General features: G+C 49.8%; 1 protein-coding gene and 1 long non-coding RNA gene across 6 annotated transcripts; one reads left to right on the forward strand and one right to left on the reverse strand.

Moving 5' to 3' along the window:
- Window positions 1-64: 64 nt before the first annotated feature.
- KIF22 (kinesin family member 22) lies at window positions 65-14,689 on the reverse strand. 3 transcript variants are annotated; one of them, XM_009236377.3, is made up of 14 exons: window positions 13,989-14,397; window positions 8,369-8,564; window positions 6,927-7,054; window positions 6,681-6,835; window positions 6,244-6,453; window positions 5,934-6,164; window positions 5,647-5,800; window positions 5,380-5,515; window positions 2,477-2,645; window positions 1,802-1,961; window positions 1,347-1,414; window positions 424-636; window positions 276-335; window positions 65-187 (listed from the first exon to the last, which is right to left on the reverse strand). In XM_009236377.3, the coding sequence occupies exons 2-14, from the start codon at window positions 8,428-8,430 to the stop codon at window positions 140-142; spliced, it is 1,794 nt and encodes a 597-aa protein (XP_009234652.1). In that variant the 5' UTR covers window positions 8,431-8,564; window positions 13,989-14,397; the 3' UTR covers window positions 65-139.
- A 188-nt stretch (window positions 14,690-14,877) lies between these two features.
- Window positions 14,878-22,760, forward strand: LOC129050935 (uncharacterized). 3 transcript variants are annotated; one of them, XR_008514847.2, is made up of 3 exons: window positions 14,878-15,418; window positions 21,269-21,443; window positions 22,203-22,760. It is a non-coding gene; the product is annotated as an uncharacterized LOC129050935 (long non-coding RNA). The 3 variants fall into 3 exon arrangements; XR_008514848.1 differs by lacking the exon at window positions 14,878-15,418 and adding an exon at window positions 19,714-20,512; XR_008514849.1 differs by lacking the exon at window positions 14,878-15,418 and adding an exon at window positions 19,714-20,309.
- Window positions 22,761-22,896: the final 136 nt, after the last annotated feature.

Raw genomic sequence — 22,896 nt, forward strand, 5'->3', positions numbered from 1 at the left:
GCGGCCCACCCTGAAGCGGTCACACCCCGGTCCCGCCCCCGCAGCCCCAAAAATCAGGCGGAAGCACCGGAGCAAAAACTGTATTTACACAACACGGGGTTATACAAAGATTTAAAAAGGCAGAGTGAGGAGACAACGGTCAAGAGGGGCCACAGCGCTGGCCGGCGGCAAGACCCAGGATGTTTGCCTGCAACACAGGAGGGAGGGGGACAGCGACGTTAGAGAGGGGCGCGGGGCGCAGGACAGGCAGAGGAGGGGCAGGGCCGTGACTTCACCTTCAGGAAGGACTCCATCTGTTTCCCTGTTATGCCCTCCACGCGTTCCAGGTCCTCCACCTGGCGGGACAGGATCGATGGGGGACAGGGTCTTGGGGGTACCCGGTCTCCCCCGCCTCCGCCCTCCCCCAGTCCAGTGGGTTGCTACCTGGCTGAAGGGGCCGTGGAGCTCCCGCCAGCCCACGATTAGCTGGGCCTTCTTCGGGCCAATGCGCTGAAGACTGCGGAGATCTCGGGCTGAGCCTTCGTTCAGCAGATCCAGTATTTTTTGGCGCCCATGAGCCAATAGCTCCGGGCTGATCTGTAGCTCCCAGCAGTCCTCAGCCTTCTCCTCAGGCTCTAGGGCATCCAGGGACTCCAGCTGGGAGGCAAAGGGAGATGAGTGACACGCAGGGCAGCCAAGTGCTTTGGGCTCCTCTGCCAAGACTAGAAGCCCAGCACCAGCTACCTCCTGCGCTCCAGCCTCTTCCTCTCCTGTCAAGTGTGTCCAAAATCCCGCCCTCAGGTCACTCTCTGGGTTAATTCTCATTATGCGACTAGTGAAAGAGAGGTACTACTTAGTACCTAGTGTTAATATCAGCACCTTTCTCACGGAGTTGCTGTGGAGATCAAGTGAGTTAATGAATGTAAAGCACAAAATAAGCTCTTAAATCTGGTCCCTCATCTCTAAAAGGGAAAGAATAAACTGTCTTTCAAAAGTACATGGGAGAAACTTTTTGGGTAGTTCTAGTGGTGTTCGATTCTGGGTGTGTGCGTGTGTGTGGTTTCATGCTTGACTGCTTAGATCATAGTTCCCTAAGTTTTCCGTCTTAAGCTTGTAGAGGGCAGAAGCCAGGCTACACAGTGGAACATCCGCTCTGCGAGGTACATCCACATCACTGCCTTCCACCCTAAATGCCCTGCAAGGAACCATCCATCACCACATTCCAGGAGTAAGCAAGTTGAGGTCTGTTAATAGCTGGCGGCCATCACCCAGTTCGTTTAACCCCAAGGCCAACGCTCCTCCCCCTACAGCCTACTCCCCCTTACTTCTAGGCTCCAGGTGTAGCCTAAGCCCCCAGCTACTTTCACCTTTCTCTTCCGGCCTTTATTCTTCAGGATATGGATCTCGGCATTTGGGGATGCTGCCTGCTCCTGAACTGAAAGTAGGAATTGAGAATTGGAGTCAGGGCAAACGGTACTTTTCACCCTCCCTGGTAGCCCTTCGGTTCTTCCATTTCTGATTCCCCAGCTCCCCTCCACCCAGAGTTAACCTGTTGTGTTTCCACATGACCTTTTTTATACCCGCATTTAAAGGAATTTCAGTCAGTCTTGCATTATCTTCCTCTACTTGTTTGTCCATCCCACTGTACTAAACACCAGAGGGCAGAGCACCCCCAGCACTGCCTCAGAGCCTCCTCACCCCTCCCTGGGACTGGTATGTGGTGGGAGAGCATGAATGACATGGGAGACAGCTGCTCCTAACACTTCCTCCCTTATAGGATCTCAGCTGCCTTGGCCCCCCTAGCCCCTGGAGTCAAACTTACTTAGCTGTAGGGGCATCACCACAGCCTTTTTCAGGGGCTTTGCCACTGTGACTGTGCGATGTGAAAGGGGCCGGAGCATTGTGGGACAATGGTTCTCCTTTTCCTCAGCCTTCTGGGCCAACATCTTGGCCTCCAGTTCTTTTTGCTTCGTCTTAAGCCTCTGTTGGAGAGGATCAGGGAGATGTGATCCAGACCCAACTCCAGGGCAGCCTGAAGGGCAGTGGGTTACCAGGGTGACTATGCAAGGCTCTGAGGCCCCAGAGGGCAGAGCTAGGACCAATGGGAGGTTACCAGGAGACAGGTGGAGCCTAACATAATTAAGGGCTTTCTGTGATCAGGGGGCTACCCAGTGGTGGAACAAGCCTCTGCAAATATTGAAGGGAAAGGCTTTTCAAGCACAGTCCTCAATTAATTGAGCTGGGCTTTAGTAAATGTAATGTTTAACATTTGTTGCTTTTACTTTGAACTTTTTCTTCTCACCTTCTCACATCTGATCTCAATTGTCTGTCAAAGTTCAGCCATGTTAAGGACATTCAAGCAGAAGCTGGAGAACTTCCGATGTTGGGAGAAAACTGGACTCTAGTCCAGCCTGAGTGTCCTTCCCTGTCTGAAGATCCAAGGATTGCTTCTCAAGGCCAACAGGAATCCCAGCTCCCACATCCCTAAAACACGTACCTCAATCTCTAGGTCCTTCTCTTCCACTGTCTTCATTAACACCATCCGCTCTCGCTTTGGGGTACTCAACAGAGGGGCCCCCTGGCTCCCCTGGGAGGCCAGCAGGCGGTCCAAGCTCAGGAGGCGCTCTAGCATGGCCGGGTCCATGCTGCTTAGCTTCTGTAGGGGGCTGAGCAGAAAAAGAAGTTGCTCCCCACCTACCTCCTCCCTCATCACCACCTACAGCAGCAGGACTCCCCTCACCACACCTTAACTTGGTATATCCTGTAAGCTCCAGAACCTAATGTTAACTTGCTAGGCATCCAGTTTCTCTGGGTGCAGTGTCTTCATCAGGTAAAGTGACTGCTCAGGGATGCCAGGAAATCAGGCGAACACTGGAGTGCCAGGTATGAGAGACCTAAGACACTGCCCTGCCCTGGAAGCACTGTCTACTGAGGAAATCAAGAGACCGTGATAAGGTGACAGCTAGGGCAGTGCCTGTCCATTTGGAGGAGCAGTTGCGGAAAACATCACAGAGGATGCCATCTTTAGCAGGGCTCTGAAATCCACTGAAGACCTCAGCTGCCAAGCTTCCCTGCTGTGGGCAGCTGGGAAGGCCTGTTCAAGCAGTCCTGACTGACTCTGAGCATGGTAAGGCTTAACATTCTTTTTTTTGTTGTTTTTTTGAGACAGGGTCTTGCTCTGTCACCCAGGCTGGAGTGCAGTGTTGAGATCACAGCTCACTATAGCCTTGGCCTCCTGGGGCTTAAGCAATCCCCCTGCCTCAGCCTCCTGAGTAGCTGGGTCCACAGGTGCATGCCACCATGCCCAGCCCAGCTAATTTTTTTATTTTTTGTAGAGATGGGGTCTTACTATGTTGCTCAGGCTGGTCTTGAACTCCTGGGCTCAAGTGAGCCACCCACCTTGGCCTCCCAAAGTGCTGGGATTACAGGTGTGAGCCACTGTGCCCAGTCAGCAACGTCTAACATTCATTTATTTTGCCTGGAATCTTGCCCCACACCTCCTCACATCTGTATCAATGATCTTTCCAGGTCAGTTTGATGCCACCTTTCCCATGACACCCAGCTTAACAATGCATCTCCCTTCCTACGCTGTGAACTGGCTCCTGGAGGACAGGGACACTCCTGTGCTTTCCATGCCAGTGCCTTGGAACAACAGGATCAGAACATATGTGGGCAGACACTAGAAGTCATCTCTTCCTTCCTGGCTCTCGCAGCAGCAGCAGCAGCAGCTACTCCTTCCTGATTCTGAATTCTCCACCTGGTATCACATACTGATGTTCCCATCTGACTTCCTCTCCTGTGAGGCCCCCAAGCTCTGGGTCTGCTGGGTTTGATGTGTCCAACTCTGAGCTTCCCATTACTCAGAGTGCCTGTCTGACAGCTTACCTGTGTACAATTCTGGGTGCACACAGCAGTGGGGAGTGCTGACAGATGGTTTGGGAAAGACAAGACTGAGAGATGGGGTCATGAGTGCACAAGCATCTTCTTGTGTGTGGCATCTTCCTTAACTACAGTAGCCCCCTGGGACAGAGTGGGCACTAACCCTTGGCCTCCTCAGGTCACCTCTGTTTAGTAGTTCACAGGCTTTATTTGGGCTAGGGGTAGAAACAGGGCAAAGTTAAAACTGCAACTGGCTCCTGCGGGGTGGAGGGAACAGCGCAAGGGCTAAGTGGCCAGACACAGAAAGCAAGACCCCTGAACAGAGATGACCTGAGGATTAGTACATACTGGGCCATGAGGTGGGGTGATAGGAGTTGGGGCAGGAGGTGACACAAAGGACTTAATTTAGAGACTTTATCTGGATTGAGGGTAGAAGCAGTTAGGACAGCAGCTGGCTCCCCGGAGAGTCATGGAGAAGCTGGGCACTGACACACAGACCAGGTGGTCTCAGCAGGACAGCTCTTCCAAGTCTCCTTTGCTTTGTTCTCATGGATCTGAAAGATCTGATCCAGATCACTCCTTGAACCAGAAGCAAAAATGCTCATCCTTGAAACAGCTGTCCCAAAGTGAGAAGTTTTGCTGAAGGCTAAAGGGGTTGGAAAATGGAAAGGATCCCCAGGAGGAGGCCTCCGTAGGTCCCCAAGGCAGCAGCACTGAGGAGAGATTGATCTTAGACTTTAGTGATTCAATGGAGTAGAATTTGGGGGGGGAATTTATTTATTTATTTATTTATTTATTTATTGAGATGGAGTCTTGCTCTGTCACCTAGGCTGGAGTGCAGTGGCATGATCTTGGCTCACTGCAACCTCCACCTCCCAGATTCAAGCAATTCTCCCTGCCTCAGCCTCCCAAGTAGCTGGGATTACAGGCGCCCACTACCATGCCTGGCTAATTTTTGTATTTTTAGTACAGACGGGGTTTCGCCATGTTGGCCAGGCTGGTCTTGAACTCCTGACCTCAGGTGATCTGTCCGCCTTGGCCTCCCAAAGTGCTGGGATTACAGGTGTGAGCCACCGCGCCCAGCCGGGGGTGAATTCATTTATTTACTTTGAGACGGAGTCTTGCTGTGTTGCCCAGGCTGGAGTGCAATGGCCGCAATCTCAGCTCACTGCAATCTCTGCTTCCTGGGTTCAAGGGATTCTCCTGCCTCAGCCTCCCGAGTAGCTGGGATTACAGGCACACGCCACCACATCTGGCTACTTCTTGTATTTTTTAGTAGAGATGAGGTTTCACCATGTTGGCCAGGCTGGTCTCGAACTCCTGACCTCAGGTGATCCACCCAACCTCAGCCTCCCAAAGTGCTGGGGTTACAGGAGTGAGCCACTGCACCCGGCCTAGGGTGAATTTAATGGGAGAGGAACAAGAGATCACAGCTCTCTGCTCAAGGATCTGACAAGCATTGCAGCTCTGCTGCTAAGCCACACATCAGGAAGGGGATACACCCAAGGCCCCACTGCTCACCTGAGTTTCTGGGAGGCAGAGGCTGGAGCTGCCATGGGCTCAGGGCTCCCGATCTCCTCTTCCTCAGGGCCTCGGGCTCTCTTTGCCTCTGGTGGACCAAGCAATTCTTTCTGAGACAGCTTAACAGGTCCCAAGACTAGATGATTGGAGGATAGGGTGGAGAGAGGGATTGGGGGTGGTCAGCCTCTGTGCTGATGCTTGGTGGTTTCAACAAACTCCCTAATTTCCAGACTCAGCGTTTCCACTCCTGCCTCCCCCAGTTCTCACCATGAGGCTGCAGGCTTTCATTGGTAAAAGGCCGGTTGATCACCTCCTTGGACCTGGCAGCAAAGTTGAGTGCGGAGACTGTGTCTAGGTAGAAGCATCTCTCAGGGGCAATGTTGGCAATAAGGATGCTGTGGGCTGAGCCACCCAGAGAGTCCTGAGGGTGAGACCAGGCAGTGGGTGGGTCAGAAGCCCAGCCTTCCTATGCCTCAACTGCTATTCCCCACCCCACAGCAGGTCTGAGAACCTCCTTCTGCAGCCCCTTCTTCCCTGAGACAGGTGGGCCTGACCTGCAATAGGCGAGTGAGCTTGCTGTCCCGATAAGGTACACGAGGGAGGCCCTGATTCAGCGCATCTACCACTTTGCCCAGGACAAACAGGGAGGTGTTGATGGCTCCGCTCTCTTTTAGCCGAAGGCCCTTGTTGCCTGTGCGCCGGTTGTCCTCTGACCCAGCCAAGTCAATCAGATAGAGTTTTCCCTCTCGCTGGCGAAATGGGGCCAAACGTTCCCGCTGGTCCACCTGGGGGTAAGAACAAAGGTCTCGTGCTTAGCTCAGGCTTCTGGGCTTCCCAGGTCCTCACCCCTGTCTGCGGCCTCACCTTGACCAGGAGCACAGCATGACTGCGGGAGGAGCGCTGGTTGAGCCGGGTGGCTCCTACAGTCCGATTTCGACTGGCTGGCAGGAAGTGCCGCTCAAAATCAGCAAAGCTAGTGATGGGCTTCTGGGTGAGACCCGGAATCAGGATGTTCCCCCGGCAGTCTTCTCGGATTACCAGGTCTCCCGAAGCAGGGTCCAGGAGGTCTAATACCTGTGTAAGCAGTGAAGGGGAAGGGCAAGTCTCCATAGAGAGGCTGTTTCTTCCTGGGGATCAGTTTCCTTTCTCTGTTCTATTCTCGGAGTTGTACCATCTGCTACCCCAGTCTCTGTCTTTCTAGGTCTCACCTTACCTCCCTGCTACAGCAGAGCTTCATGTTCTAGAACCAGGTCTTACTTTGACCCTTTGTTGCTCCTCTCCCAACCAGCGCGGGGCCTCACCTTCTCCTGGTAGATCTCTAGGTAAGACATGGTGACAGAAAGGGCCCATGGCCGGCCCTCGGCACCTTCCTCCCTTGTGAGCTGCAGGAGGTCCATGAGAGCCCGCGGGATCACCCCAGGTTGCTCTGGGCTGCCCAGCATTGTGTGCGTCTTCCCTGGGAAGAGAGTGGAGAAAACTGTGAGGTTTTCCTCTCCGTTTCCCCAGCCCTTTCTGACCCATAGCTGTTTCTTTTCTGGCTCCCTCACCAGCTCCGGTGGGTCCATAGGCAAGCACGCTGGCATTCTGCCCTTCCAGCAAGTGCCTTAGGATGGGCTGCACTGAACCTGCATAGATGTCCTGCTGAGTACTCCTCTCCCCATAGAAGGCATCAAACCTGCAGGAAGAAAGAAAGAAATTAGCGTGTGTGTGTGTGTGTGTGTGTGTGTGTGTGTGTGTGTGTGTGTTAAGGGGTGGAGTGGGGTGGGGGTGGGTAAGGGATTCTACTCTCATCTGGACCTTGGATTTAAGAGAATGTCTCGATCCCCTTTCTTATACAAAGACCTTAAAAAGCATCCACCTAACACCTACTCCGTCCTCATTTCTCTATTGGTGTTAGGAATACAGACATGGATCTGATATCCCGGCTCTTGGAGTTTTGCAGTCTGGTAGGATAGATATCCACACTTCGCTGTGATTTAGGAAACGAAGATAAGAACACACTCTCGAAGGAGTAACTGATTCTGCTCAAGGAAGGAAGATTTTGACCAAAGAAAGAAATTCTGAGAATCAAGAATAGCACAAAAGCAAGGCTTCCCAATCTTTTTCAAATGGCTACATGTGTAGAACATTGTATTTTACACCATAATGGGGAAAATAGAGTATGCTGCTTACGACTGAACTAGACTCCACATACCAATCACCTATTCACTGCGTTCTGGTGGGGAAGCTGCAGCTTAGGCCACAGCAGGGAATTTAGTATATGTTGAGGGAATGAGGCTGGAAAGAAACTGAAACCCAAGTTGTTAACGGCCTAGTATGGGAGCTAGCAAACTTCTGTAAAAAGGCAGATTGTACATATTTTAGGCTTTGTGGGCCATGTGTTCCTTTTACAACTACTAACTCTGCCACTGTAGTCAGAAAGCAGCTATAGACAATATGTAAATAAACGATAAAAGTTTATTTACTGAAAATCTTACTCCTGATCAGATTTGACCTGCAGGCCATGGTTTGCCAGCCCCCACCTAGAAAAACAGGCCAAGGAGTTTGAACTTTAAATCCCCAGTAGGATTATAAAGTAGCTGCCCTTGTGAGTTCTGTCCCCAAATCTGGGTGGTCTTCTCTGACACTACCCAGCTGCAGCTTGGGTAGGCTGGCTGGCTGGTCTGTGTTCCCCCCAACCCTCCTCATATGTCCCCCAGCCTCTACTTGGGGCTCACCTGCTCACCCTCATTGCTCCTCCCTCTCTGTGCACAGTAACGTATGTTTGATTCAACCTCTCATCTCTCCCTACAGTATCCCAGAGAGGGCCCATCATGGGGGCACCTGTCAACATTTCCTAAGTGAACAGTGAAGGCTCAGGGAACAAAGCGGTGCTAAGGAGGGAGCAAGGATCCTGGGGAGGCAGGCCGGAGAAACTCTTTGGGGAACGTGGGCAGGCCTAGGAGAGGGAGGTGATGGCATGAGGGAAGAGGAGTGGCCTGAACCTTACTGGTATTTGAGAGTCTCCTGGTGGTTCCTCCAGTTAGCAATCTCTAGAGAGCAGCTGTCCATGCCCCGCACACAGGGGGGATCACTTGCTCCAGCTGTTCCATCCACAAATGGCCGCAGTCGCACAGCCACCCTTACGCGAGCTGGAGGTGGACGACGACTAGCTCCAATCTTGCTTAGCCGACAGCGACCAGCTCCTGGAGGAGAGAAGATCACTTTTAGACATAAAGTATGGTGGTAGCAGAAGAAGCAGGGACCAACTTTGCTGGGTGGGCCGGGGGCCACAGCTCATGTTGGAAAAGCTCATTCTGCCCTGGTCATGTTGTGGACACCCCTAAGCTTGGCCTCAGTGCCTTCCTTGCTCTACAAGCAAGTCCAGCAGGTGTATCGCAGGCTTCTCAGACTATAATGTATACACAAATAACCTGGAGGATCTTGTGAAAACGTGGATTTGGTCTCAGTCTCCCTGGGGTGATGCCTGAGATTTTGCATTTCTAACAAGCTCCCAGGTGATGCTGGGCACTTAAAAAAAAAAAAGAGAGAGAGAGAGGGATGGAGTCTCACTAGGTTACCCAGGCTTGTCTTCAACTCCTGGGCTCCAGCGATCCTCCTACCTCAGCCTCCCAAAGTGCTGGAATTATAGGCAGGAGCCACCATGCCTGGCCCAGGACATGTTTTGAACTGCCAAGGGTGAAGTAGACCAGCACCTCACAGGGTTGTTCTAAGGATTAAAAGGGTTGACATCTGACCGAAACCTAAACCAGACAGCGAACTGCCAGCATTTTCTGTGTGTGTGTGTGTGTGTTTTTTTTTTTGAGACAGTCTTGCTCTGTCACCCAGGCTGGAGTGCAGTGGCATGATCTCAGCTCACTGCAACCTCCACCTCCCAGGTTCAAGCAATCCTCCCACCTCAGCCTCTCAAGTAGCTGGGATTACAGGTCCCCAACACCACTCCTGGCTAGTTTTTTATCTTCAGTAGAAACAGGGTTTCACCATGTTGGCCAGGCTGGTCTCAAATTCCTGACCTCAAGTGATCTGCCTGCTAGGATTACAGGTGTGAGCCACCCCACCCAGCCTGTACCTCCATTTCTTAACTGGGGTTTCTAATATGTATTGAGATGTATGTATACTCACAGACCCACCCAACCCTGCAAACTGTTAATGATGATCTTCTCTTAATGGGGAATTATGTGGGTTCTGCAAAAACCATTGACATGCAATTCTTCTCTCATGTAAACTTAACCCTGAGTTTGCTTTAGATGATTAAATCAAGTTTTTTTGTTTTGTTTTTAGAATTGGCAACTGAATTATTTTTATCATCAGAAAACACAATGAAGATAAAACTTAAAAAAAGAAAAGGCCTCTATTTTTGTGGGGGTTAAATGAGCTGAAAATATCTAAGCAGAGTATTACTCTATTTTACGTTGGAGGATAACATACTGTAGCTCATTGTGGAATTCAAACCTAGATCTCTTCCCCTCTAAAAATCTGCTTTTAATAGGATGCTGTATTGCTTCCTTATTATGTACCAACTGGGAAAGCTCCTGGCAGCTCTTTCCCTTCCTTGCTGGTGGTAGCAGCTGGTTGCTAGGAGCCATAGGCCTCGCAGAAGGCAAAAGGCTGGCTGGTATATGTAGCCAACACAGAAACAGCAGGACGAAAAGGCAGACAGATGACCCCTAGAAAGAATCTCACACCTAAGTAAGGCATGCCCATAAGCAGATGGCCTGTTTCAAAAATTGAACCTCCATTCCATTATGTGATAAATGGGGCTACTAATACCATTTCTCACGTTATGGTAGCAAAGCGCTTGGATATCTAGTTCTCATTTGTTCCTCATGGCAATCCTGAAAGTCAGGAGCAAGCAGGTAAAAACCTGCAGATGCATGTGTGCAGACAGAAAATTTAGGTGCACTGACTTGTCAAAAATGTGTGCAGGACCTTCCTCTGCCTGCTTTCATAGGATGTTTTGGGAAAACAGAAAGATGGCAGATGTAGAAGCACTTAAGGAAGCGCAGTGATCAATCTAAGGGGAAGGGGAAGTCAGTAATGAGGTAGAGTGTAGACTCTGGTCAGACAGAACTGGACTTCAGTTCCAGCTCTGACATTTATTAGCTTGTGACCTTGGACCTTGGTTTCCTTGTCTGTAAAATAAGGTTGGGGATGGGCCTTGGGCTTTTTGAGAATTTGGCCGGGCACAGTGGTTCATGCCTGTAATCCCAGCACTTTGGGAGGCCAAGGTGGGCGGATCACCTGAGGTCAGGAGTTTGAGACCAGCCTGGTGGTGAAACCCTGCCTCTACTAAAAATACAAAAATTAGCCAGGTATGGTGGTGGGTGCCTGTAATCCCAGCTACTTGGGAGGCTGAGGCACAAGAATTGCTTGAATGCAGGAAGTGGAGGTTGCAGTGAGCAGAGATTGCGCCACTGCACTCCAGCCTGGGTGACAGAGCAAGACTGTGTCTCAGAAAAAAAGAAGATAATTGAAATAAGTGCCAGATAAAGTTGCAGCACAGTGACTAGCACATAGTAGGTAGGTTCATTATTCAAGGTAAAATGGCCTGGGTTGAAATCCCAGCTCTGCCATTTACAGCTAGCTAAGTAACCTAGGGAAATTATTTTCTATCCCAGTGCCTCAATTTCCTTACCTACAAAATGGGAATAAAAATACCTCCTTGTTAGGAGAGTAATTAAGGTGATTCATGTAAAAGTGCTTAGAACATTATCTGGTAATGTTCTGGTAATTACTGGTGAAAGGCCAGTAAGTGCTTTTTAATGTCCATCTCCCATTTTCCAGATGAGGAAACCTCAGTATAGAGGGGTGAGCTGACTGACCCAGGGTCAACAGCTAGTTAGTGAGTGACAGCTTCAAATGAACATCTAATTCCAAAGTGCTTTATACGAACCCTCCTCGGCCTCCTTAGCCCCTTCATCTTTGCATCTCATAAGAATGTGAGGATTCAAAGTAATAACGTACACACAATGTTTAGCACAGTGCCTGGCAGCAACTGCTCAGTCCTTTGCTGTTATTATTACACCCTTTCTCTTGTACCCACTCCTCCATCCCCGCAACTTGCTTCTGCCCTCACTATTCAGCAGGGTCACCCATGACCTCCCTAGTGCTAGATCCAGTAGGCATACTCAGCCTCAATCCTGTTGGACCTCCCAGAAGTATGCGACACTCTTGGGAAACACACTTTCCCTTCATTTCCATGCCCCCCACCTTCCTGGTTGTCTTACCTAGTTTTCTGTTCACTCCTCATCCTAGGATCCGTCTATCCTTTCTCTAGACCAGCATTTCTCAACTTCAGCACTACTGACATTTCGGGCTGGCTAATTCCTGTTGTGGGGCTGTCCTGTGCATTTAGACTGTTAGCATATGCTTACTAGATGCCAGTAGCATTCTCCACCCTCACCCTCAAGTTGTAACAACTAAAAATCTCTCCAGACATCTCCAAATGTCCTGTGAGGGGCAAAGTTGCCCCGAGCTGAGACCACTCAGATTCATTTCATAGGCAGGTCACCCACGCTCTTGGCTGCAGTAACATCTTACAGCTGATTAAGTCCTATTGCACGTTCTGCACAAGAGCTCTCAACTGCAGACCCACGTTCTGAACGGCTGCCCTGACAGCTCCTTTTTTTTTGAGATGGAATCTCACTTTGTCGCTAGACTGGAGTGCAGTGGCGCTCTTGGCCAATCTCCGCCTCCCAGGTTCAAGCGATTCTCCTGCCTCAGCCTCCCGAATAGCTGGGACTACAGGTGCGCGCCATCACGGCCAGCTAATTTTTGATTTATTTTAGAGACAGGGTTTCACCATGTTGGCCAAGATGGTCTCGATCTCTTGACCTCGTGATCCACCCACCTTGGTCTCCCAAAATGCTGGGATTACAGGCGTGAGCCCGGCCGACGGCTCCTCTTAAACTCCACCTGTCCTAAACTGAACCCTCCTTCCCCATCTCTCTGCAGCCTCCTCCTCTGATCTCTGATGTAAATGAATGGCACTAACCCCAAAAGTGGGAGTCTCTAACTCCAACGTCTCTTACCTCCTACATCAGTTCATCATTAATATCTGTCAAGTCTATCTCTTTAAATCTCTCTTGAACAAGTCCACTTCTCTCCACTCCCACTGCACTACCTCTGCCCAAGGTCATGGTCTTTACAGCCTTCCTTGCTGGTGGTAGCAAGGTGTCTCCCTGCCCTCTAGTCATTCCCTCTGTTTCCTTCCTTGCAGTGTAAGTTACCAGTCATGATGAATTTCCTTCACTTCCTACAAAACTCCAAGTTCTCTTGCAGCTTTGGATTTTTGTCCACGTTAATCTCTCTCCCTAGAATATCTGCACTGCTCCCCACCTGACCCTGGAGTGACTGAGGTAAACACATTTTAACTCCTCTTAAAAAACAAAACCAAAAACCCTTTCCTGGTAGACACTAAGGCTTCATCAGGTGCACCCACAGCTTGTTAGCCTCTCCATAAGCATTTGTCACACCCCACTATTGCGTGTTTGTCACTGTCTCCACCTGACTGCCAACTGTGAGAACAAGTTTTATCCTGCTCACCTTTCTAACCCCAACACCTGGTTCAGAGTAGGCCCTCAAGAAGTATTTGCTGAAAAAAATTAAGATTTAGTGAATAAACCACTAATCACTGGCTTGTTCATTTCCATCATGAAAGTGGCTCACTGCCATTCCTGCCCCAGAGCTCACAGTCCAGGGTAGGAGGGAAGAGGGGAGGGCCACATGTAAACAATTATTTACAGCACAAGAGTATAGCCCTTTCATGATAAAAGCAACCTTGAGCTTGGACCAGGCTAGCAATTATTAATTTTCCCTTCTTTCACAATTCCTAAATTTCATTCACTCTTCTCCCTTTTATTGATGAGGAAATTGAGCTAAGAGAGCATCTTTGGCCTCTTTTACATCATAAATAAGAAAACACTTGCTGTTCTTGTATTCTTAGTCAAGGCCTGGCAAACTCCTATCCAACCTTTGAAACCCATCTCAAGTATCACTCACTCCCTTAATAAAGTCCTCCCAGAATACTCAAGGGCTTACTTCAGATTCCACACACTCAGTTTATACACATCTCTTATTGTGTTTCGTATTACATCTGTGTATGTGACACTCTATTGAAACAGACTGTAAGTTCCTCGAGGAAGGGACATTATTCATTCAGGCATTTTCATATCTACCATGCACCGGACACAGTGCATCTTGGAAGGGTAAGGGGAGACTGTGCTCAGCCAGCAGGGATAGCATGTACTTGGGCATAATGGTTAAGAGCAGAGGCTCTACACTCAGACTCCTTGAGAGCGAATTCAAGCCCCAATATTTACTAGTTGTGTTAACTCTGAACAAACTAACCTCAGTTTCCTGTGTAAAACAAAGACAGTAATAGTAACAACCTCATAGCATTGTGTGGACAATAAATGGTTCACCACCATAAAATGACTACAACTGTGCCTGGCACATAGCAAGAGCTCTACATGTGTTAGGCATTCTCCTAAATGTCTGTTTCTCCACGAGGCTAACGAGGGCGCCAATGAATTACTATGGTGCCCACCATCATCACTAACCAGGATTAAGTCTCCGGGTTAGAGAGACACATGTAAACAAATACTCACATACAAGATTTTGGGTGTCCTAACAGCCTTTCCAACGCTAAAATAGCATTCACTTCCATGCTAGAGTGAAAGGAAACTTTAGTCTTTTACTTCGTTTTCCTGTAATCGCAGAGCATCTTACGCTGTCAACTCAAACCCAGCAGCAGCCGGGTCTGATCCTCAGCCCGCCCTCCTGCATCTCTCAGGGATGTCTCTGCACCCAAACACCATGTCCCACACAGAACTCTTCCCAAAACACGCCTCCGGCTCCCTTCTTCTCGTCCTCGTGGCTAGAGCGTCCGCCACTCTTCTCTTGCTTATTCAGGTGATCTCCAGGGATGAGGCCATGACCCCCATTTCACAGACGAAGAAACCGAAGCTCACAAAGGAAAAGTGCGCAGGGTTCAAGCCAAAAGCCTGGGCCGGAGACCCGAGTCTACTGACCCAAGGGGAGAGCAGGAAACAGGGAGAAGGCAGGAGCCAGGCGGGGCGACCGGCTCGCGACCCCACACTCTCACCGTCCCCCTCTCCCCGCCCCTGCGCCATGGCCGCCTCTCCACAACCCGCAGAGCCTGGACCACACTCCGACACATGACTCCCACTAAGCTCCAGACGTCGGTGCCCGCCTTGCCCAGGCCGGGCTCAAGTACCTGACGTCGACGCCGCTGAAGCTGCCGCCATGACGCGTCGCCTCTGCTGCGTCGAACCCTCCGCGGCCATTCCACTCCCTCCTTGGGCCCGCCTCTCCCATTCGAATTCCCCGATGCCCCGCCCCCTCTCCCAGGCTCCACCAATCACGACTACGCGCCGCCGGAAGCTCCTGCGTGTGGGTCGCCACTATCCCGCCTTCCAGCGCTTGCCCCCGGGTCCCCAAGAAAAGGTTCCCCTGGTCAGAACGCATGCGCGCGCGTGGGCCGCGCAGCCGTTGACGTCTGGAAGCGCGCTGCCATACAAACCTCTGGTCGGAGATGTTGGCGACGGTGGCAGCTGGGGGAGCTGCTGAGCGCCGCCCGGCACTGGGCTCCCTTTCCCTTCACTTTCTGCAGTTTCTTGCCTCCGTGAGTGGTTGGCGCGTCTGCGGAGCCAGGGTCGTTGTGTGGATCGTGGGACTGCAGCCCCAGCCAAAGGGCTGTCACGTCTGGTCGGTTCTGTAGTCTGGGCCCAGGGGCTGGACTCTGGGCAGTCACGTTGCACTCGCTGCCTGCTGGGCCCAAGGCCACTGTAGGTCCCTTCGCGTCCGTGTCAGCCCAGGAGAGCAGCTTGGATGTTCCTGTTTTTATAACTTAGCACTCAGCACGTCGGCGAAGCGTGGAAAACGCTTAGTCTGTGATTCAGTCCCACGCACCCACGGTTCCGGTTCCCAGTCCTTAAGGGTACAGCGGTCCGTTGAGTAGCTCTCTGTCCTTTCTGAAGGGTTGGCTAGGGACGGTCATTCCACTTTTGAGCACCAGGTAGGTAGGGCCCAGGTTTAGACATTATGTTCCACCCTATTGAACAAAAAAAACAAAACAGGCCGGGCGCGGTGGCTCAGTCCTGTAATCCCAGCACTTTGGGAGGCTGAGGCGGGAGGCTCACCTGAGCTGAGGAGCTCGAGACCAGCCTGGCCAACATGGCGAAACCCCGTCTCTACTAAAAACACAAAAATTAGCCGGGGGTGGTGGCGCGCCTGTAGTCCCAGCTACTCGGGAGGCTGAGGCAGGAGAATCGCTTGAACCCAGGAGGTGTAGGTTGCAGTGAGCCGAGATGGTGCCACCGCACTCCAGCCACGGCGTCAGAGTGAGACTCCGTCTCAAAACAAAAAACACAAATCTTAGATCAGTGTTTCTGAAACGTTTTGCCTTGGGATCCCACTGCAGTTTTTAAAAATGAGGCCTCCAAAGATGTTTTGTGTATATGAGGGTTTTTGTTTTTTTGTTTTTGAGACGGGGTTTCACTTCCATCTCCCAGGCTAGCGTGCAGTGGCTCAATCTGGGTTCACTCCAACCTCTGCCTCTCGAGTTCAAGTGATTCTCCTGCCTCAGCCCCCCGAGTAGCTGGGATTACAGGCGTGCACCACCATGCTCAGCTAATTTTTGTATTTTTATGGAGACAGGGTTTCACCATGTTGGCCAGGCTGGTCTCAAACTCCTGACCTCAAGTGATCCACCCGCCTTGGCCTCCCAAAGTGCTGGGATAACAGGTGTGAACCACCAGGCCTGGCCGTATATACTGTGTGTGAAATGAAACCAAATTAAAGTGACATTAATGAATTTAAAAATTACAGTAACAAACCCGTAGACATAAAAAGTACATCTAAGTAGTGGTTGCCAGGGGATGGTGAGGGGCTGAGGAACTGGCACTACAGCAATAGATATAACGAGTTTCTTTTGGGGGTGATGGAAATGTTAAATATTTTGGAATGAAGTAGTGATGATGGCTGCGTAACGTAGTAAACATACTAAAAACTAGAGAGGTGTGCACTTTTTTTTTTTTTGAGACATAGTCTCTCTCTGTTGCCCAGGCTGGAGTGCAGTGGCACAATCTCAGCTCACCGTAACCTCCACCTCCCGGGTTCAAGCAATTCTCCTGCCTCAGCCTCCCGAGTAGCTGGGATTACAGGCATGCACCACAGTGCATGGCTAATTTTGTATTTTTAGTAGAGACAGGGTTTCTCCATGTTGGTCAGGCTGGTCTTGAACTCCTGACCTCAGGTGATCTGTCCACCTCGGCCTCCTAAAGTGCTGGGATTACAGACGTGAGCTACCAAGCCCTGCCTAGTCCTCCATCTCTTTTTTTTTTTTTTTTTTTGAGACGGAGTCTTGCTCTGTCACCCACGCTGGAGTGCAGTGGCGCCATCTTGGCTCACTGCAAGCTTCACCTCCCGGGTTCACGCCACTCTTCTGCTTCAGCCTCCCGAGTAACTAGGACTACAGGCACCCGCCACCACGCCCGGCTAATTTTTTGTATTTTTAGTAGAGACAGGGTTTCACCGTGTTAGCCAGGATGGTCTTGATATCCTGACCTCATGATCCACCCACCTCGGCCTCCCAAAGTGCTGGGATTACAGGCGTGAGCCACTGTGCTCGGCCTACCTCCATCTCTTAAAAAATAAAATTAGCCAGGCCTGGTGGCACACACCTATATTCCCAGCTACTTGGGAGGCTGAGGTGGGAGGATTGCTTAAGCCCAGGAGTTTGAGGCTGCAGTGAGCCGTGATGGTGCCACTGCACTCCGGCCTCAGTGACAGAGGGAGACCTTGTCTCAAAGACAAACAAAAAAACTAGGTTCTTATATCTGCCTCTGCATTCATGCTGTTGTGATGTCACATATAATACAGTATTTTGAAAACTCCACTATATACTTGAGAAACAATGCAAGAGAAGTCAATTGGTATCTTAGTTTTATGAAAATAGTTTTGAACTTATAGACCCACTGAAAGTGTCTCAGGGACTCCCAGAAGTCTCTGGACCATACTTTGAGAACATCTGATATTGATAATTGGCAGTTTGGTCTTCCTTGCCCATCAGAAAAGGCTGTTCAGTTTTCACATTTGTTGCCAACTCCAGATATTTGGTAAGAAACCTGCTAGAAATAGTGAAAAGAGCATAGATCAAGGAGATAGGGCTTCTATGTTTGAATAAATCGTTTAGGTACAGGGCCTTGGTGCCAGGCCGCCCAGACCAGAGATTTAGCCTCTTTGTGCCTCCATTTCCTGAGATATTAAAAGGGAATAATGGTTGAAATACCTCCTAGAGTTGTTTTAAGGATCTGCATCTGGCTGGTAGAAATTAGGGTGGTTTGGCCAGGCGTGGTGGCTCACGCCTGTAATCTCAACACTTTGGGAGGCTGAGGCAGGCAGATCACCTGAAGTCAGGAGTTTGAGACTAGCCTGGCCAACATGGGGAAACCCTGTCTCTACTAAAAACACAAAAATTACCCCAGCATGGTGGCACACACCTGTAATCCCAGCTATTCAGGAGGCTGAGGCAGGAGAATCGCTTGAACACAGGAGTTGGAGGTTGCAGTGAGCCGAGATTGCACCACTGCACTCCAGCCTGGGGGACAGAGCAAGACTCCATCTGAAAGAAAAAAAAACATTAGCCAGATGTGGTGGCATGTGCCTATAGTCCCAGCTACTGGGAGGCTGAGGCAGGAGGATCGCTTGAACCCAAGAAGTGGAGGTTGCAATGAGCTGAGATCATGCCTGTGCACTCCAGCTGGGGTGACAGAGAAACAATTGATTTAAAAAAAATAACTTCCAGGCCGGGTGCGGTGGCTCACGCCTGTAATCTCAGCACTTTGGGAGGCTGAGGCAGGCAGATCACCAGGTCAGGAGATTGAGGCCTTCCTGGCTAACACGGTGAAACCCCGTCTCTACTAAAAATACAAAAAATTAGCCGGGCACGGTGGCGGGTGCCTGTAGTTCCAGCTACTTGGGAGGCTGAGGCAGGAGAATGGTGTTAACTCAGGAGGCAGAGCTTGCAGTGAACCGAGATGGCACCACTGCACTCCAGCCTGGGTGACAGTTGGAGACTCCTCAAAAAAAAAAAAAACAAAAAAGGCCACTCATGATGGCTCACGCCTGTAATTCCAGCACTTTGGGAGGCCGAGATGGGCGAATCACAAGGTCAGGAGATCGAGACCATCCTGGCTAACACGGTGAAACCCCATCTCTACTAAAAATACAAAAAATTAGACAGGCGTGGGGCGGGCGCCTGTAGTCCCAGCTACTCGGGAGGCTGAGGCAGGAGAATGGCGTGAACCCGGGAGGGGGAGCTTGCAGTGAGCCAAGATGGCGCCACTGCACTCCAGCCCCGGCGACAGAGCGAGACTCTGTCTCAAAAAAAAAAAAAAAAAAAAAAAAAAAAAAAAATTCCAAACTATGTCTTTAAAAGAAGCAAAGGAGACGGTCAGATGTAGTGGCTTATTCCTGTAATCCCAGCACTTTGGGAGGCTAAGGTGGGAGGATAGCTTGGGTCTAGGAGTCCAAGACCAGTCTGGGCAACCTAGTGAGACCCTTCTCTACAAAACATTTTAAAATTAGCCAAGTGTGGTGGCGCATGCCTGTACTCCCAGCTACTTGGGAAGTTGAGGTGGGAGGATCACTTGAGCCCAGGAGGCTAGGTTGTAGTGAGTGGAGATCATGCCGCTACTGTATTCCAGCCCGGGCAAAAGTAAAACATAGAGTTTGTGCCATAAAAAATAATTAGTGGGTGTAGGCCGGGGGCGGTGGCTCACGCCTGTAATCCCAGCACTTTGGGAGGCCGAGGCGGGCGGATCACGAAGTCAGGAGATTGAGACCATCCTGGCTAACACAGTGAAACCCCATCTCTACTAAAAATACAAAAAATTAGCCAGGCATAGTGGCGGGCGCCTGTAGTCCCAACTACTCGGGAGGCTGAGGCAGGAGAATGGTGTGAACCTGGGAGGCGGAGCTTGTAGTGATGCACTCCAGCCGGGGTAACAGAGTGAGACTCCGTCTCAAAAAAATAATAAAATAAAATAAAATAATAATAATTAGTGGGTGAGGCCGATGATTCTGTCCTTCAAATATATGAAGATTAAATTAAGGTCATCTGGGACACAGCAGCAGTGATGGAGAAGAGAATGGGGGCTGGATGATAGAGGACCAGACCTGGAGGGTCTCGTGGAGAAGGGGTCCTCAAAGAGATAATGGAGCACCATGGGTGGCCAGGAAGCTATGCCAGTCTATCCCACATGGACACCCTTTGCCTTCACTTTTATGTACTTTGATATAACAGCCGCATTGGCCGGCGCGGGGCACTACCAAAAGGCAGGACTCAGCCTGGGGTCTTGCTTCCCAATCCCCAGGTAGCTCTCTGTAGAGGGTCCTTCCCTGCAGGCACTGAGCTCCCCGTTTGTAGCGGCTGTGCATGGATTAATTGATGTCTTCACTGGAATGGTGAGGCTGGGTCTGCAGAAGAGGAAAGAGAAAAGTATGTTAATTGAAACTGTCAACTAAAGAAAAACTCAGGCTTTTAAAGAATTAGTTTTATTCAGAAATCTTACCTAGAATGGCAACCCGTGAGCGACTTTGAGAGAGTTTCTGTTGGACTGCTCCAGCCCGTAGTTTGCGTGCCGGTGCTGGTGGGTCTGCCCTGAAGAGAGTTGCGTTAGCAACCATCCCTCCCTCCAGCGCTCGCCTCCGGGCCCCTAAGGAAAACGTTCGGCTGGTCAGGACGCTGGAGCGCGCTTGGGCCTCGCAGCCATTGACGACTGGACGCGAGCCGCGGTACAAACCCCGACGCGGAGACGTTTGCGACAGTGGCCGCCGGGGGAGCTGCTGAGCGCCGCCCAGCACTGGGCTCCCTTTCCCTTCACTTTCTGCAGTTTCTTGCCTCCGTGGGTGGTTGGCGCGTCTGCGGAGCTAGGGTCGTTGTGTGGATCGTGGGACTGCAGCCCCAGCCAAAGGGCTGTCACGTCTGGTCGGTTCCGTCACCCACGGTTCCGGTTTCCAGTCGTTAAGGGTCCAGCAGTCTGTTAAGTAGCTCACTGTCCCTTCTGGAAGCTTGGCCAGGGAAGATCAATCCACCTTTGAGTTCCAGGTAGGTAGGGCCCTGGTTTAGACGTTATGTTCCACTTGATTGAACAACAAAACAAAACACAAATCTTAGATCAGTGTTTCTCAAACGTTTAGCCTTGGGATCCCATTAGTCTTAAAAAATGAGGCCTCTAGCCTGGGCGCGGTGGCTCACGCCTGTAATCCCAGCACTTTGGAAGGCCAAGGCAGGTGCATCACGAGGTCAGGCGTTCAAGACCAGCTTGGCCAACATAGTGAAACCCCCTCTCTACTAAAAAATAAAAAAATTAGCCGGGTGTGGTGGCGGGCACCTGTATTCCCAGCTACTCGGGAGGCTGAGGCAGGAGAATCGCTTGAATCTGGGAGGCGGATGTTGCAGTGAGCCGAGATCACGCCACTGCACTCCAGCCTGGGCAACAGTGCAAGACTCCATCTCAAAAAAAAAAAAAAAAAAAAAGAGGCCTCTAAAGATGCTCCATATATATGGGTTTTGATCCATATTTACTGTATTCAAAATGAAACCAAATTAAAGTAACATCAATGAACTTTCAAATTACAATAACAAACCCACAGACATAGAAAGTACACCTGAGTGGTGGTTGCCAGGGGATGACGAGGGGTTGAGTAATTGGCACTACAGCGAACAGATGTAACTGCTTTCTTTTGGGGGTGGCAGAAGTGTTCTGGAATGAGGTAGTGGTAATGGTTGTACAACACAGTGAATATACTAAAAACCATGAAAGTGTACACTTTTAAAATGGCATTTTTTTCTTCTTATTAGAGACAAGGTCTCACTGTGTCACCCAGGTCGGAGTGCACTGGTACAATTGTAGCTCATGGCAACCTCAAACTCCAAGATTCAAGTGATCCTCCTGCCTTGGCCTCTGGAAGTGTTGGAATTACAGCTGTGAGCCATGGTGTTGGATTTCAGGAGAACCAGCCCCCGATATTTCAACGTAGGTTCCTTCTATTTTCCCTAAGTGTTGGCCAGTCTGAGAAATAAAGAGAAAGAGTACAAAGAGAGGAATTTTACAGCTGGGCTGGTGGGGGTGACATCACGTATCAGTAGGTCCATAATGCGTCACCTGAGCTGCAAAACCAGCAAGTTTTTATTAAGTATTTCAAAAGGGGAGTGGGTGTACGAACAGGGAGTAGGTCACAAAGATCACATGCTTCTGAGGCCAATAAAGATCACAAGGCAAAGGGCAAAGCAAAGATCACAAGACAAAGGGCAAAATTAGAATTACTGATGAGGGTCTATGTTCAGCTGTGCATGTATTGTCTTGATAAACATCTTAACAGAAAACAGGGTTCGAGAGCAGAGAACTGGTCTGACCAAAATTTACCAGGCTGGAATTTCCCAATTCTAGTAAGCCTGAGGGTACTGCAGGAGACCAGGGCGTATTTCAGTCCTTATCTCAACCACGTAAGACAGACACTCCCAGAGCGGCCATTTGTAAACCTCCCCCCAGGAATGCAATTCTTTTCCTAGGGTCTTAATATTTAATATTCCTTGCTAAGAGAAGAATTTAGCATATCTCTCCTACTCGCATGTCCATTTATAGGCTCTCTGCAAGAAGAAAAATATGGCTCTTTTTGCCCGACCCCACAGGCAGTCAGACCTTATGGTTATCTTACCTTTTTGTTCCATTTTGTTAGGATATGACATATGTGACTCCATTTTGATACTGATAACATTCTTTTTTTTTTTTTAGATGAAGACTTGAACATTCCTTTTTTTTTTTTAGATGAAGTCTTGCTCTGTCATCCAGGCTGGAGTGCAGTTGCACTATCTCAACTCATTGTAACCTCTGCCCTTGTTCCCTAAAATCACTGTTATTCTGTTCTTTTTTAAGGTGCACTGATTTCATATTGTTCAAACACACGTTTATAATCAGATTTCATATTGTTCAAACACACATGTTTTACAATCAATTTGTTAGTTAATGCAATCATCACAGGGTCCTGAGGTGATATACATTCTCAGCTTACGAAGATAACAGGATTGAGATTAAAATAAAGACAGGCATAAGAAATTATAAGTGTATTATTTGGGAAGTGATAAATGTTCATGAAATCTTCACAATTTATGTTCAGTGATTGCAGTAAAGACAGGCGTAAGAAATTATAAAAGTATTAATTTTGGGAACTGATAAATGTCCATTAAATCACAATTTATGTTCCTCTGCTGTGGCTCCAGCCAGTCCCTCCATTCGGGGTCCCTGACTTCTTGCAACAGTTGGGCCACCATATCTGTTTATAGAACCAATTGGGTAGAGATTTGTGATAAGGGACTCCTCCCTCCTCACCACAGTGCCCCTGCCAAAGAAAAAGCTGGGGCTCTGCAGCTGCTGAAGTCACTGAATAGGCTGGGTTAGATAGTCCCAATGCAAGCCAATGGCATTGATT

The sequence above is a fragment of the Pongo abelii genome, chromosome 18 (assembly GCF_028885655.2).
Source record: "Pongo abelii isolate AG06213 chromosome 18, NHGRI_mPonAbe1-v2.0_pri, whole genome shotgun sequence".
Taxonomy (NCBI): domain Eukaryota; kingdom Metazoa; phylum Chordata; class Mammalia; order Primates; family Hominidae; genus Pongo; species Pongo abelii.

Bases quoted from the DNA above. Each gene is read 5' to 3' on its own strand.
- KIF22 (XM_009236377.3), bottom strand. From the start codon at position 8,430: ATGGACAGCTGCTCTCTAGAGATTGCTAACTGGAGGAACCACCAGGAG. The intron at 5,516-5,646 runs GTGAGAACTGGG...CCAATCATCTAG, and splicing joins TGAAAGCCTGCAGCCTCATG to TCTTGGGACCTGTTAAGCTG. The intron at 1,962-2,476 runs GTACGTGTTTTA...CCTCTCCAACAG, and splicing joins AGAAGGACCTAGAGATTGAG to AGGCTTAAGACGAAGCAAAA.